Source organism: Tenrec ecaudatus, chromosome 10, assembly GCF_050624435.1.
Source record: "Tenrec ecaudatus isolate mTenEca1 chromosome 10, mTenEca1.hap1, whole genome shotgun sequence".
Classification (NCBI taxonomy): Eukaryota; Metazoa; Chordata; class Mammalia; order Afrosoricida; family Tenrecidae; genus Tenrec; species Tenrec ecaudatus.
Genome location: NC_134539.1, coordinates 73,938,049 through 73,953,372, shown reverse-complemented (window position 1 = coordinate 73,953,372; position 15,324 = coordinate 73,938,049). Strand labels below are relative to the sequence as shown.

General features: G+C 54.9%; 1 protein-coding gene across 1 annotated transcript; it reads left to right on the top strand.

The window, feature by feature from the left end:
* Nucleotides 1-1,613: 1,613 nt before the first annotated feature.
* Nucleotides 1,614-10,344, top strand: CEL (carboxyl ester lipase). Its single transcript, XM_075559551.1, has 11 exons — nt 1,614-1,679; nt 3,741-3,891; nt 4,145-4,267; nt 4,552-4,749; nt 5,390-5,520; nt 5,707-5,814; nt 5,993-6,110; nt 7,205-7,391; nt 7,503-7,706; nt 9,468-9,665; nt 9,999-10,344. The coding sequence occupies exons 1-11, from the start codon at nt 1,614-1,616 to the stop codon at nt 10,342-10,344; spliced, it is 1,830 nt and encodes a 609-aa protein (XP_075415666.1).
* The last annotated feature ends 4,980 nt before the right edge of the window (nt 10,345-15,324 follow it).

The following is a 15,324-nucleotide window of genomic DNA, read 5'->3' as shown; positions in this document are numbered from 1 at the left end:
GGATCAAGGCAGAAGCCAGAACCCCACCCCCCTGTGCAGTGGGGCTGCCGGGGTTCCACAGAGGTCCAGAGTCCTCTGGGGTGTGTTGAACCTTGTTCACGAATGCAGGGTAGAGACCAAGTAATGGACACGTCAGCAAACGTAGCCAGTTGGCCATTCTCCTCACTAGACGTACAGTGCTGGTCTCTTCTGGATACTTCTGGGAAGAGGCATTCCGTTTGCACTCGGTATTTATGGCGCACCCATGTTCCTTAGTGTTGCCTCGCTAAAATGTGAGCACCTCCCATTCCCTCCGCCCTGAGTCCTTCATTCCGCATCTGTGCCTTTCTTTCTCTCTCTCTCACAGTGACTATAAATAACACTGCATTGAATATCCTTGGTCACAGAGGGTTATCCGCACCCCACTCCCCCCGGCTAACTAAAAATCACTTCTCTTACAAGTTCTTAGAATTGGAATTGCTGAGGCAAAAGGTGTGACCTGCCAAATGCACTTTCTTCTCCCAGGGTAGTGTCCCCCAGCTTTCTCCAGTCTCTGTCATGTGGCGCCAAACACCCAGGAACGCTAGAGGCTGCCAGACAGACAGATGGTGGCGTGGTGGGTGCAGACTACCGCCACTGGAATGGCCCTAGTGAGACTGGAGGCAGCTCATGGGCTCCAGGGTGGCAGAGGGGCCCGGACTGTGCCCGCACATTCCCAGGCTCCCAAAGGCATCACTGAGAACTGCTGCCACATGCTTCTCCTCTGCTAAGGGTGACACCCAGCATACAGGCCGGGGATGGGGTTTGAAGTCTTTAAAGGTGAGCAGGGTCTTTCTGTTTAACTAATGGTGGTCTTTTGATTCTTTAATAACTAATTTTCCAGTTGCCAAAATAATACACATTCATGAGGAAAAATACTAGTAACTTCTTTTTTCTCTCTCTCAGTTAGAGTGTGCCTCAGGGCCTTTGCTCATGCTATTCCTATGGCTAGGAAGCCTCCTAGTTTCCTCAGTTTTTCCTGACCCTCAAGCCTTCCATCTCCCACCCTGTGCCCATTCATAGATCTCCACCCCAGACCTCACTGTGCTGACTGGTGACAGCTCCCCACAGCCTGCATGGCCAGTGGGCCTGGTCAGCTCACTGGGCCTGGGAGCATGTGACCATCCATGACTGGAAGTCACATAGACAGTCCCACATCAGAAGGATTCTTATAAAATCACCTTTCCCTGAAGTAGGGGCAGGCAGGGCGTGAAGGAACCAGACTGCAGGGCCCTGTGCCCCTGGGCAGAACCCCAACACCCTGTGCCACCTGCCTTGGCTCCCAGGCAGGCAGCAGCCTGCACAGGTGCACCATTGGCACCAGGCACAGGTGGCACTAGGAAAGCACCTGTGTACAGATGTGTGTGTGTGTGTGTGTGTGTGTAGACAACCTTGGTGCCCCCCCCCTCCGCCCCCTGGGAATAGCAGCAGTCTCCTCACCTCAGGGACATTGGCAGGAGCTCGGCCAGCCTGCAGGGAGGGGTGGAGGGAGAAAGAACCCTCCACCGGGAGCTGCCAACTCGTCTCCCACTGACTCGGGCTCCATAAATACCGGCAGGCCTGGCAGGAGCTTCACCCAGAGACAGGCACGCACCATGGGGCACTTGGAGCTAGTAGTCTTGGGCCTCACCTGCTGCTTGGCAGTGGCGAGTTCAGCAAAGGTAGGTAAGAGTCTAGCACAGGTGACAGGAGGCTGGGGGGATGGGGGTTCCTCATTTCTCCCTGCTAACCCAGATCTGGGCACCGTAGGGACGGGCCATGAAGGAGGGCAAGACAGACAGCTGAAAACAGACAGAAAGCGCCAGCTCTTTCTCCTGAGGGTCCTCTGTGTGGATTTGAACTGCTAACCTCTTGAGAAGCAGCCAAGTGCTTCACTGTTGGCACCACCAGGTCTCCTGACAACTCAAGTTGCCAGACTAACTACCGAGTTCAATGGGTTAAACTCGAATTCCAATTCAATTCGAATCTCATGTAATAACGGGTAATTTTAATGTAAGGGCACCCCAGGCGACATTTGAGAGGTGCTGGCACTACAGACAGGAGCCCCGGTGGCTTCGCCCATCATAGGTTGAGCTGCTAAGCGAGAAAGGGAGGCAGTTGGAAACCACCAGCCACCCCGAGAGAGAAAGACAAGGCTTTTTGCTCCCATGAAAAATTCCAATCCCAGAACACACATGTCTGGAAGAAGCACAGCCAGACTGCTTCTTGGAGGCAAGGATGCCAAGACTTCGTTTCAACCTCCTTTGGACAAGTTGTCAGGGGAGACCAGTTCCTGGAGAAGACACCTGCTTGGCCAAGGCGTGGGGCCGTGGGAAAGAGGAAGACCCTTTACACGAGAGACGGACAGCGGTTAGAGCCATGGGTTCCAACACAGGCACCCTGCGAGGACAGAACAGGACAGGGCAGCGCCTCGCTCTGGTACAGCAGGAGGGCCACTCTGAGTCGGCATACCACACTAATGTATCTGTTGATGACACTGCTGTCTGCAGACGCGTTCTTATAAGTAAACATAGTCAAAATCAGCACTGGATCATCTCGCGTACAAAAGCCTTAATGGTAAAGGTAAAAATCAATTATAGTGAGCTACTTGAAAAAATAAATCAGATGTGCCAGAAAGAAAAGCTCCAGTCTCAGCAGCCCACGGGGTAGGGGCAGTTCTCTGTCCCAGAGGGTCGCTCTGGGCCATAACGGACTTGATAGCAGGGAGTTTGTTGTATATTTACAAACTACAGATGAGCCGCTGTTTACCTGGAATTCCAATTTAACTCAGCACCTGTTTTCGTGTGGCTGCTGAATCTGCCTACAACACCCTTCTCAGACCGGTGCTGTGCCCATTTTATAGAAAGGGAAATTGGCCCTGGACACATAAGTCATCTGCCTGGTCACATACCGGCCCCACATGACTCAGCAGGAGTCTGAATCCCAATGTCCTCCTCCCCTGGAGCCTGGATGTGACTGTGACCTTCACCTCCTGCGCCTACTGGGTGTCGCCTGGCTCTGCCTGGCGAGGGAGACACTCAGAATAGGGAACACATCAAAGACAGAATCCCTCAAGCTCGCAGATTGCTGCCTGGGTCAGCCTCACCTCAGGGGGGTTTGTATACCTCTGACTCTTTTCCGACTCGTAGGGGCCTTCTACAGGGTTTCTGAGGCTGTGAATCTTTATGGGAGCAGACAACCTCATCTTTTTAGCCACAGAGTGGATGGTGGATTTGAACCATTGTCCTTGTGGTTAGCAGACTGACACGTGTCCCACAGCACTGCCAGATTGTAAATCAGAAAAGAGGCTTTGAACCTGTAGGAAGGGGCTATGAGGTTGGGAGAGAGACAGATGTCGACTAGATCTAGAAGCAGAATGTCAGAAAGGGGTGAAAGCAGTGGAATTGCTCATGACAGATTAGCAAGTAAGCACAAGTAGGCCCATGCTGACCTTGCTGATTGAGTAAGTCAAGTCTACACACGGTGCCCCAGGGCATACACTGCTATTGCTCATCTTACAGCTGGTCAAACTGAGGCACAAGTCCAGTGAGCAGGGCCTTAGGCTGATTCCTTAAGCAATGGGGGTAAGGGGGGAGGGCAGTCGCCTTGCTGTCAGATGTGGACTTGCACATGGCTCCTCACCCCCTGCTGTCCTCCCACCCAGCTTGAAGCTCTCTCTGAGGGGCCCCTGGGCACCCAGGGGCCTCCTGACCTGAGCCCCCGACCTGCTGTGTCCCTCGCAGTTGGGCGCTGTGTACACAGAAGGCGGCTTTGTGCAAGGTGTCAACAAGAAGCTCGGCCTCTTTGGCGACTATGTGGACATCTTCAAGGGCATCCCCTTCGCTGCACCCCCCAAGGCCTTGGAGAATCCCCAGCGACACCCTGGCTGGCAAGGTGCGAGCGGGTGGGTGTTTGGCGGGACCCTTCTGCTGGGGCCATGACGCACCAGCCTCTCCCTAGCCCTGCCTGTCTCCTGTGGGCGGCAGTCCAGCTGAGAACAGCATCTCTGGCAGTTTGTTTTCAATCACTAAGTGATTTCTCACAGCTGCCGATGGAAACCATGAAGGCTGAGACAAAGTGCTCATTGGCACTCCCTTGGCACGGGCCCTACCTGCCACCCCTTAATTAGTCTCACCTCTGCCCACAGGAACCCTGAACGCCAAAGACTACAAGAAGCGGTGTCTTCAGGCCACCATCACCCAGGACAACACCTATGGGGAAGAGGACTGCCTCTACCTCAATATCTGGGTCCCCCAGGGCAAGAGGCAAGGTGCGTTCACCCTCGGGGACTTTGAGCGCCCTCGCCCTGAAGCCCCCCCAAGAGTGCGAGTCCCAGCCCCAACCCTGCAGGCTGAGTCTGGGGTCCCCAGTTGGCACAGAGGTGGGTGATGGGGTGGAAGGGGCCTCCCCCTCTGGCTCCCCAGACCTGGAGTAGGACAGACCCTTGGAGACCACATGGACATACCCGCTGCATGGAAGTGGGGGTGGGGGGTAGCGGGCAGGGGGTGCTGGGTGGGTGTCTCGGGGTCATGGGATGATTTCCATCCTGCCCAGTCTCCCGGGACCTGCCCGTCATGGTTTGGATCTACGGCGGTGCCTTCCTCATGGGGGCTGGCCACGGAGCCAACTTCCTCAACAACTACCTGTACGACGGGGAGGAGATCGCTACGCGAGGCAACGTCATCGTGGTCACCTTCAACTACCGCGTCGGGCCCCTCGGCTTCCTCAGCACCGGGGACTCCAACCTGCCAGGTTTGCCCAGCCCCTGAGGGCCCCAGGGGCTGGGGAGCAAGTATGCCTGATCACATATGAACCCCGAGTCCTCCTCAATGCCCCTCTTCTCAGCTCTACAGAAAGGCCCAGAATCCTTTTCACAGAGCTGGAACGATTGGAACTGAATCATGGATCGAAATAGATGAGGCTGCCAGATAGACAGGCAAAGAGAGAGTCTAAGAGAAGCAGGGGTATAAACCCAAAATGAAATTCACTGCCATCGAGTCGATTCTGACCCACAGTAGAACTTCCTCTATGGGTTTCTGAGATTTCAACTCTTTATGGGAGTAGAAAGCCTCGTCTTTCTCCCGCAGAGCGGCTGATGCTAACAGAGAGACAGACAGCAGAGGGACTAGGCAGGGAGGAGAGAGATGAACAGCAAGCAGGCCAACCTGTCCCCTCCCCCGCCCCAGCCCTCTAAGCGCCTTCAGCACCCCACCTAGGCCCAGCCCCTGGGCCCACCATCTGCCATCCCTGGACTGCACGCAGTTGAGGATCTTTTAACCTAACCCACATTGGTCGTGCACCTACTGTGTGCCAGGCTCTAGGCGGCTCATCTCTAGCACCTGACTCCTGGCCAAAGGCCCCCCAGTGATGCCCACCCCTGCCCTACTCCCAGGTAACTATGGCCTTCGAGACCAGCACATGGCCATTGCGTGGGTGAAGAGAAACATCGCAGCCTTTGGTGGGGATCCCAACAACATCACCATCTTTGGAGAATCGGCTGGAGGTGCCAGCGTCTCTCTGCAGGTCGGGATGTCCCCAGAGTGGAGGGGTGGGAGTCTGCCCCAAAGGGTTTGGGTGAGCTGGTCGGTGCTGAGCAGGTGGGCAGGCGGGCGGGCAGGTGGAGGAGAGCCGTGCTGGAGTGGCTGGGGCTGAGCCTGGGCTGGGGCAGGGCAGGCGAGACCTTGGTGACAGCCCCTCTGTGTGTTGCAGACCCTCTCCCCCTACAACAAGGGCCTCATCCGGAGAGCCATCAGCCAGAGTGGTGTGGCGCTGACCCCCTGGGCCATCCAGAAGAATCCACTCTATTGGGCCAAGATGGTAGGCGGGACGCTGCTTCAGCTGGCAGGGCGGGCGTGGTGCAGGGACTGGGTTTCATGCCCAGAGGCTGTCGTCCACTTTTCCATTTTCTACCACAAACTGCACCCCGATTTCCAGTCAGTCTCTCTCCTGAGCGTTGGCCTTCCTGACCTGCCCACTATTTACTCCGCACCCTTAGATCGCCAAGAAGGTGGGCTGTCCCCTGGACGACACCTCTAAGATGGCCAGGTGTCTGAAAGTCACGGATCCCCATGCCCTGACTCTGGCCTACAAGATGCCCCTGGCCGGCATGGAGTGTGAGTCGGGTGGCTGGGCGGGAGGGGGTGGGAACTCAAGGTGGGGGCAGGGCAGAGCTGCTCTCCTATTGACGAAAGGAAGGTGTTTTATTTGAGGCTCGATCCTGTCTCCAGGATTTGCAGAACATGGAAATTGCCCCCTTGCAGGCCTCAGCTGCTATAAATAGGGACCATTCTTCCTGCTTATCTTCCAGGGGCCCTGAACCCCTGGAGAAGCTGATGGGCACTTGGGTTACACCCCTGGCAATGCACACATTTGCAGTAGTTACACACAATGTAGGGCAATTTACAGACCCTGAAAATCCACGGGCCCTAGACCATGAAATTCGTGGCAGGTGACCTTCCATTCATTGAACAGGCATGTACTGAGCACCTACTGTAGCATGTGGGCCTCCAGCCCTAACAGTCTCTGCCTTGGGAAGGCATGGGGGATGGATGGAGGTCAGCATCCTCGGCCCAGGAGGCTGGGATTCCCTCTTGATCATTCTACTCAGGCAGAGCGCACCAGGGCCAGCACAACACTCACTGAACTCGATGTAAGCGCGTGGCAAAACCAAAGCCCACACTTCCTGCTGGAGGGCGGAGGGACGGGGCTGGACCTAATGAACTCTGCATCTCCTGGCCCCACAGGGCTATTGGTTCAGGGGTGCTGGAATGTACTGTGGACCTCCCAGAATTTGAGGCTCACAGCTTAGAACCCAGCCCTGGAGGAGGGGTGCCCTGTTCCCCTCAGTTGCCCCTCCATCTCCTCCCGAGAGGAGAGGGGACGAGGACAGACGCAGCCTCCAGACCAGTGGTTCCCACCGGGGATGGTTTGGCCCCTAGGGGACAGGTGTCAATGTCTGAAGATATTTTTTGCTGTCACCAGCAGGGAAGGGGTGCCACAGAGAGCCTCCCACCCCCCACCACATGATATAGAATTATCTGGCTCAATGTGTTAATCGGGTCCAGGCTGAGAAACTCTACTTCAGACCAGAGGCGGGAGGTGGGCCCCAGCAGCCTCTTGGGGAGGGAGTCAGGTGCCCCCTTCGAAGTGGAGGCAGGGCTCAGAGGGGGCCTGGAAGGGGCGCAAACGTGTCGGCTCTCCCACCCAGACCCCATGCTGCACTACCTGGCGTTCCTCCCTGTCATTGATGGAGACTTCATCCCCGAGGACCCGGTCAACCTGTATGGCAACACTGCCGACATCGACTACATGGCGGGCACCAACAACATGGACGGCCACATCTTCTCCTCCATCGACGTGCCGGCGATTGACAAGAAGTCCCAAACCATCACAGAGTAAGCAGGAAGCCCGGCGCAGAGGCATGGGGAAAAGGGTGAGGAGGTCAGCAGCATGTGCGAGGGGCCACCCGCTGGGTGGAGAGTTCAGTTCCTGCTTGGTCCCTGCAGTGAGGACTTCTACAAGCTGGTCAGCGGACTCACCATCACCAAGGGGCTCAAAGGTGCCGAAGCCTCCTTCCAGTTCTACACCGAGCCCTGGGCCCAGGACTCATCCCAGGAGGCCAAGAAGAAGACCGTGGTGAACTTTGAGACGGACATCCTCTTCCTGGTACCCACCAAGATCGCTCTGGCCCAGCACAGAGCCAACGCCAAGTGAGGACCTGGGCGTGGTATGGGGGTGGGCTTTGCTCCCTGAGAATACCTGCCTGGGATGCGGCACTTTCCTGCGGGGCCTCATCAGGGGGTGGCTCACAGGTGTCAGGGTGCCTGGGAGAGCGCTGGCCAGGCCCCACGTGTCCCTGCCCATGTGACAAGGCTCCAGAGGCCCTCTCCTCCCCTTCCAGCCCCAGGGGTTTACAAAACACTACCAAGACCCTCCACCATGGCTGGCCTTCCCCTAGGGCATTCTTAAGTCTACCCTCCACCTCTGTGAGAACACTGAACAATGACTTTTGTTCAGTTATCCTTGAGGGCGCTATGCACTGCTGTTACGTGCCATCCAAGTCCAGGCCATGGCACCGACTGGACAGAGCGGAACTGCCTCATAGGATCTCCTAGGCTGTCATCTCTCTTTTTTCATTTAGGAGAACAATCATGAAATCTTAATAGGGACAAAGACATACCATGCGGAGGGGGCAGCCATTCGAAGGTCGTAATGGCATCTGAGGCGTCACAGTCAGGACCCTGGCTACATGAGGACTTCCAAGATTTAATGCAGTTCTGAGAGCCCCCAAACACGGGGTACCTCCTGGTAGTACCAGGACTGCTTGCCCTTGCGGACCCAAGGAAATGAGAACGGGATGACCTTTTTTTTTCTGGTGCCAACTTTCCCAGACCCTCCAGACATCCCACCAGGAGACAGAGCTTGGCAATCCTGTTTTCTGACGACGCCTCTGTTTTAGCGTCCACCAGAGACCCCAGTCGCAGGTAGAATTTGAGGCGAACAAGGACACCGAAGCAGGCACGCCATCGGATGAGGGAGGCCTCTGCACTAGGTCACAGTGGCACACGGAGGCTGTGATCTCTGTGGGGGCAGATCACAGGTCTTTGCCCCCGCGGGGCATGGCGGGGGGGGGGGGGTTCCAGCCGCTGACTCTAGCCGAGCACTTAACCAGTGAACCACCAGGGCTTGGGTCACCCAGTAAATACTGGAGGAGCCAGTTGCCAGTGAGTGCATTCACTCCAACACGTACGTGTGTGTGTTAGAGTAGAATTGTGTCCGTCGGGTTTTCAATGGCTGAATTTTGGGAAGTAGCCCCAAGGCCTCTCGGGGTGGACACAGCTTGATAGCCTTTTGGCTAACAGCCAGGCTCATTACCAGGCTGCTTAAAGAGGAGGAGAAAGCAATTAAACCCCTCAGTCTCAGTTGAGAGCTCTGCGGTCCATTCAGCCTTGAGCTTCCGACAGCCGAGGCAGAAAGAAGAGCAGAGGGCACAGAACTTGTCCAGGCACACGGAGAATGGGGAGAAGAGACTCGAGTGGAAACAGCGTTCTTGGTACTCAGTTATAGGAGGAAGATGCCTCCACCCTGTGTGTAGACCAAAAATAACCAGATGCGCGGCTGCTGAGTGGATGCGACTCACAGCGACCTTCAGGACAGGGTGGAACTGCCCCTGTGAGTTTCCCAGACTACTCTGTGGGAGTAGAAAGCCCCACCTTTCTCCCTCAGTGGCCGGTGCTTTCGAACTGCTGACCTTGAGGTTAGCAGCCCAGCACATAATCAGTGCGCACCCAGGGCTCCTCGTGGGTTCGCGTGGAGGATACATGCAATGGAAACAGAATCGTGAATCTGCCTGCGGCTTTCCCTTCTGTCTTGGCCACACTCCCCAGACTCTCCTCTCAGGTTCCTTTCCAGGTTGGGCCAGCCAGGTGAGCATCCTACCAATCGGAGTGCTTTCTGCCTGTCGTCCTCAGGAGTGCCAAGACCTACAACTACCTGTTCACCCACCCCTCTCGGATGCCCGTCTACCCCAGCTGGGTGGGCGCTGACCACGCGGACGACATCCAGTACGTCTTCGGGAAGCCCTTCCAAACCCTCCTGGGCTACCGGCCTCAAGACAAAACGGTCTCCAAGAACATGATCGCCTACTGGACCAACTTCGCCAGATCTGGGTAAGGGTTGGGGCTGAGCCCAGGCCCAAGACACTAGTCCTACAGCCCAGGAGTCTCTGCACCCTCACATACCCACGGGGAGACCTTGGGCAAGTCACATCCCCTCACGAACCTGTGTCTCCATCTGCCGAAGAAGGGTCAGTGCCGCCGCATGTGCGCGCCCCTCTGCACCGGCCCTCAGAGCGCCCAGGCACCGCGGTGTCCGGGGACACAGAGAGCCTTTGCTGTGGGCTCGGATCTGGAGCTAGCAAGCATTTCCCAGGCCCAATAGGAAGGCAGTGCTGGCTCGGGGTTCAGGGCTCCAGCCCCATCCAACCTCTTCTCACTCGGCAGGGACCCCAACACGGGCCACTCGGCCGTCCCCACACACTGGGAGCCCTATACCCAGGAAAATGGCAACTACCTGGAGATCAACAAGAAGATTGACAGCAACTCCATGAAGCAGCACTGGAGGACCGACTACCTGCACTACTGGACCCAGACTTACCAGGCTCTGCCCACCGTGACGGGCGGCGAGTCCGCCCCCGAGCCCCCCAAGGAGGATGCTGAGGAAGCCCCTTTGCCACCTGTGGGCGACTCTGAGGCTGCCCCCGCCCCCCCAGAGGGTGACTCTGAGGCTGCCCCCGCCCCCCCAGAGGGCAACTCCGAGGGTCAGATGCCCATAGTTATCGGCTTCTGAAGTCTCAGGAGGCTTGGCTCCAAGAGGCCAAAAGGGTGGGACGCCAGAGACCCCCAGCTCTCATGCTCTTCCTGAATAAAGCCTTACCCATCTGTTTGGCATCTCTTGTTGCTCCCAAGACCCAGCTAGAGGAAGGAGGGACAGCCACTTTTCTGTGCAGCAGAGACTGCATCAGGACTGGGGCTGGTGTTCCAAGTTCCCAGGAGTCCCATGCTTCTGTTGGGGACTTGGGGACAGGTTGAGATATGACACGGTAGACCCGGCATCAGGATTCAGCTGTGGGCTACCCCAAAGCTTTCCCTCCCCCACTCCATACCAGGCTGCTGGCTCCTGGTGGGCTGGGTTCTGGCCCCAAAAGGCAGAGGCAACCAGGGAGGGGAGCTGGACTCTGTAGAGGACTGTCTTAGGGGGAGCGGGGGATGAGATGGGGGGGAGAGCAGGTGGTGGCTTCCTCTGGAGACAACAGAACCCAGCTATGCCCCAAGTCCCGAGGGTGGGGCAGAGAGTGGCTTCTGTATTCTGATTGTGGTCTGGGGACCCAGTCAGGGAAGAGAAGCTGGTTGTGTTGCCCCAGCTGGATACGAAGTGCACAAAATAGCACAGCGGATTCTCGGAAGCAAAGGACACAGGGTGGCTCCCCTGCTGGGCAGTGTCGGAGGGGTGGCTGACTGCAGTCATAGTAGGGACCAGTCTGAAGTTACCTAGGGTTGCCGGAGAACAATGGCACAAAACAGCTCTCAAAGCCCGAAGTTCAAATCTGGGTCTCCGCCATGGCAATTCCTTCCTTCTCAGTAGCCCTGGGCAGCCCCTTTGGTCCCTTGGCTTACCAACTTTAATATGATGTGTATGTGTGTGTGTGTGTGTGTGTGTGTGTGAACTCTCTTCCTTTTAATCTCAGAAGTGATTGGGTTTCGCTCCACCTGACCCTGGCATGCCCTCATGAACACAACCAAAACCAAAGCAGTATCTTGTCCTCGGGCACGAGGGTCAGAAAGGCAGCAAAGGCCCACTTTCCTCGTGTATCTACCATCTCATTATTGGACGCGTGAATTGACTGTAGTGAAGAAGAATGTGACTGGGGTGGCTTTTGACCTCCTCCAACTCCACAAGAAGGACGGAGGGTCAAAGTCCACCTCAGACCAAGACTGATGCCTACAGGCTGCAGTCAGACCGGCCTTGACCCCACAGCTTCCGTACCACCTCTCCCCAAGGCACCCTCTACTTCTTCTCAACTGGCTTCGGGGATTCACTGCGATGGCCACACAGAATCACAGACCACTCCTGATTATGGTGTTTAATGGTGGGCTTTTTAAAGAAGCTAGCAGGTGGCTATGTAGGTGAGAAATGGTTGTCAGGACAGCCTCTTCTCTCTGGCCCTCGGCCTCCTGGCCTGGCCTCTCTCTGCCCGGACAGTGTTACCAAGTTCTTTTGGGACTGGAAAGACGTGCCCAGAGAACTGCACTCTGCCTCAAACTTGGGCCCAAACACGAAGCTCTAGCTCCTGGGTCAGCAGACCAAGCACCTCCAATTACATGCCCGGAGACACACTACTCCCTAAGTCAGCTTCCAGGGGCAAGAAAGTCAGCTTTATTTCCTGTGGCCTGGGAAGTTCACTGCCCTGTCTCACGTGCTGGGTCCTGGTTTGGGGCTGTACTCCTTAATCGCTCCTCTGGTACAGTAGCACACACTCTACCGTTCCACTGTGTGCTCTGAGGACCACATCACACAGTAACAAACACTGAGGTGAGGCTAGAGGAATGCTGGTCGCCATATCTCCTCCCTCTTACCTGAGCCCCTGCCCCTCCATGGCTGTCCAGCGGGCAGAGGTGCGTGGGGAAGAGTGTAAATAGACATCAACCTCACAGTGACCCAAGGGTATTCAATAGGGTCAAAGAGGAAAGGGACTTGTTATGGATTCGATTGTGCCAACTCAAAGAACCCAACCCAATGCCATTGAGCCCTTTCTGACTCATAGCAACCTTCTCAGGCAGAGTCCAGGTCTGCCCCCTTTGGTTTTCCTGGGCTGCAAATCTTAACAGGAAGCAGAAAGCCTCACATTTCTTCTACAGAGTAGCCGGTGAATTTGAACTGCTGACCCTGTGGCCCACTGTGCCCTCAGGGTTCCAGGAAGCATGTCATTCCCCCAGCCAAATATGTTCAAGTTCTAAGCCCTGGTACTTGTTGAACGTGAACTTATTTGGGAATCAGCTCTTGGCAGACAGGAACACGCGGTCATACTGGATAGAGTGGGCCCTCATGGAAAATGGCTTCAAACCCAACCAAACAAAAACAAGCACCCACTGCCACTGAGTGGATTCGGACCCACAGCAAGCCTGGAGCACAGAGCAGAACTGCCCTGCAGGCTTTCTGAGGTTGTGAACCCGAACAGAAGCAGCCAGCCTCATCTTCCTTAAAGCAGCTGGCGGGTTCGAAGCACCAACCTTTCAGTCAGCAGCCCAGGGATTACCCATTGTTGCCACCAGGGCACCTATAGGCACACACATATACATGGCACACACACGTGTACATATGTGATCTCTCACATACTCACTGCCACTGAGTTGATGCCTCATTGCGACCCTCTAGAGCAGTGGTTCTCAACCTTCCTCATGCCGTGACCCTTGAATGCAGTTCATGTGGTGCTGACCGCCAACCACAAAATTATTTTCGTGGCTACTTCATCACTGTCATTTTGCTCCTATTATGATTATTAATCAGGCGACCTCTGTGGAAGGGTTCGAGCCCCAGGTTGAGAACTGATGTTGCATGGGTCTCTGAGACGGTAAATCTTTATAGCCACAGACAGCCTCATCTTTCTCCCTAGGAGTGGCTGGTGGGTTTGAAGCAGTGGTTAGCAGTAGTCTGTGGTTAGCAGTCCTACAGACCATTAGGATTCCTGAATCTATGCACATATGCAAATAAAATTCCAAACTCACACTGATGGCTACTGAATGCCTATGGAGGGCACCGCGGACTAAGACATCATGAGAGATGAGTTTTAGCCTAGCACAGACACACAACATAGTTGTTTATCTACAAATCTAGTTTTAAGTTCAAGAAAATGTTATATATAAAGATTTATATACATATAAATCTACATATCCATACATCTAGTGTTCAGAAGGTTAAAAAAAAGGTAAGTACTCAATATTCTCTAGAAGGTTCACAGTGACTTAATTTTTGCCCAGAATAGTCGACAATACAAATAAAAAGCCTTAGTTTTGTTTGTTTTCCATTGTCTTTGCCAATAAATTTACTTCTAGGAAATCTTCATTGGAGTGTGTATGTCTAGATGTGTTTGGTCACACAAGAATGCACACTTCAAAGGATCTAAATCTATGGATTTATAGCTATCTCTAAGCATGAGTTCACTTAAATGAGTAATTACTGACATAGGACTTACACTGTTGAGTAAATACTACTATAGCCACAATTCCATGAACAGTAATAGCAGTCGTCTATGAGCTAGAACTCACGCTGAACAAAGGGAGGGAGGCAAATGGGATCATACTCATGAATGGGGAGTTGACAGAAAATATTTCTGTGTCAGTCTACACGCTGCAAATATACCCACGGATATAACAGAGCCTATTGGGGCAAGAGGGAGCCCTGATGGCACAGTGGTTATGAATTAGGCTGCAATCTGCAAGGGTCGTCAGTTGGAAGCCACCTGCAGCTCTCCGGGAGAAAGACAGGGCTTTCTACTCCGGAAAACATGACAGACTCCGAAACTCACAGGGGCAGTTCTACCCTGCTCTGTAAAGGTTGCTAGGAGTCAGCACTGACTCAGACAGTGGAGTTTGGTTTTTGAATTGAGGGCAAAGTTATGAAAACTGCTTACTGTAACCGAACACCTTGAGGGAAAGAGTCACTAGCTCAGGACCCCAGTCGTAAGGGTCACTAAGACCAATTGGCATAATATCGTTAGGCCACCAAGACAATGTTCTGCATATGACTTTGCTGAGCAGCAGCAGGGTCTTAAGGGCTGGGAAGTGGCCCTCTGAGGTACACCTGTTGGTCTCTTCCCATCCGGAGCAAAGAAGAGCAAAGGTCAATGGCCAAGGAGACCATTAGTCCAAGGACTAAGGAACATGCAAAGTCCAATCTCCGTGACCCCGAGATCAGAAGAACTGGATGGTGCCCACCTACTATGCTGACCACCCTAAAAGGGGTGGCTTCTGGACAGAGGGACAGAAAAATGTGGAACAAACTTAACATCGTAAAATAAAATTATTTTTAAAAAGCAGACTTACTGGTCTGAGAGCGGCTGGGGGGAAACCCCAACAGGCACCTTATACAGAAGGCAGACGAGGCCTAAGGCAACGATGGACAAGAGGCTGCTGGCTTCCACAGCTGGGCACACGTGGGGCTTCTAAAAGCCGAAAGAACCGAGGAAGGAGCTTCCTCTGGCGCCTTCAGACGGAGCACGGCCCTGCCGGCCGACCCGGAATTCAGGCTGCCACAACTGTGGCAAAATGCATTTCAGGTCCATGGAGGCCTGCGGTCAGCTGTGACTAGCTCCGCGGGGCTGTCAACATGTTTGTGGACACGCTCCATTCTCTTTCCTGTCTGTGCCCTCCACGTTCAGATGGCCCCGGCTCTTTACTCTGCACTACCAGTTGTGAGAGGGGCTACCAGGATGGGGTTTCACTTAAAAACAAATCAGAGGAGGAAAGAAAAAGCAAGATATGTGCAGAAGCCAGACTGCAGCAGCCACTTGATTGCAGACAGCTACACTCCGAGACTCTCTGAAATGGAAGGTGGGCAGGCCCAGGACACCTCAGGTCACCTGCCCTCACCCCCTGGCCCAGTGGTCACTGTCCTGACCTGACATCAGGAAGTGACGTCACACCTTCCCACTAGGAATCAAGTGCAGCCGGAGTCCTGCTTCCTCTCACAGCAGAGCCAGAGCTGGACGGCAGCCCCTCCCCTCCTGGGGCAGGGTGGCACCCAGGCCCTGCCTGTGACCACTGTGGCCAC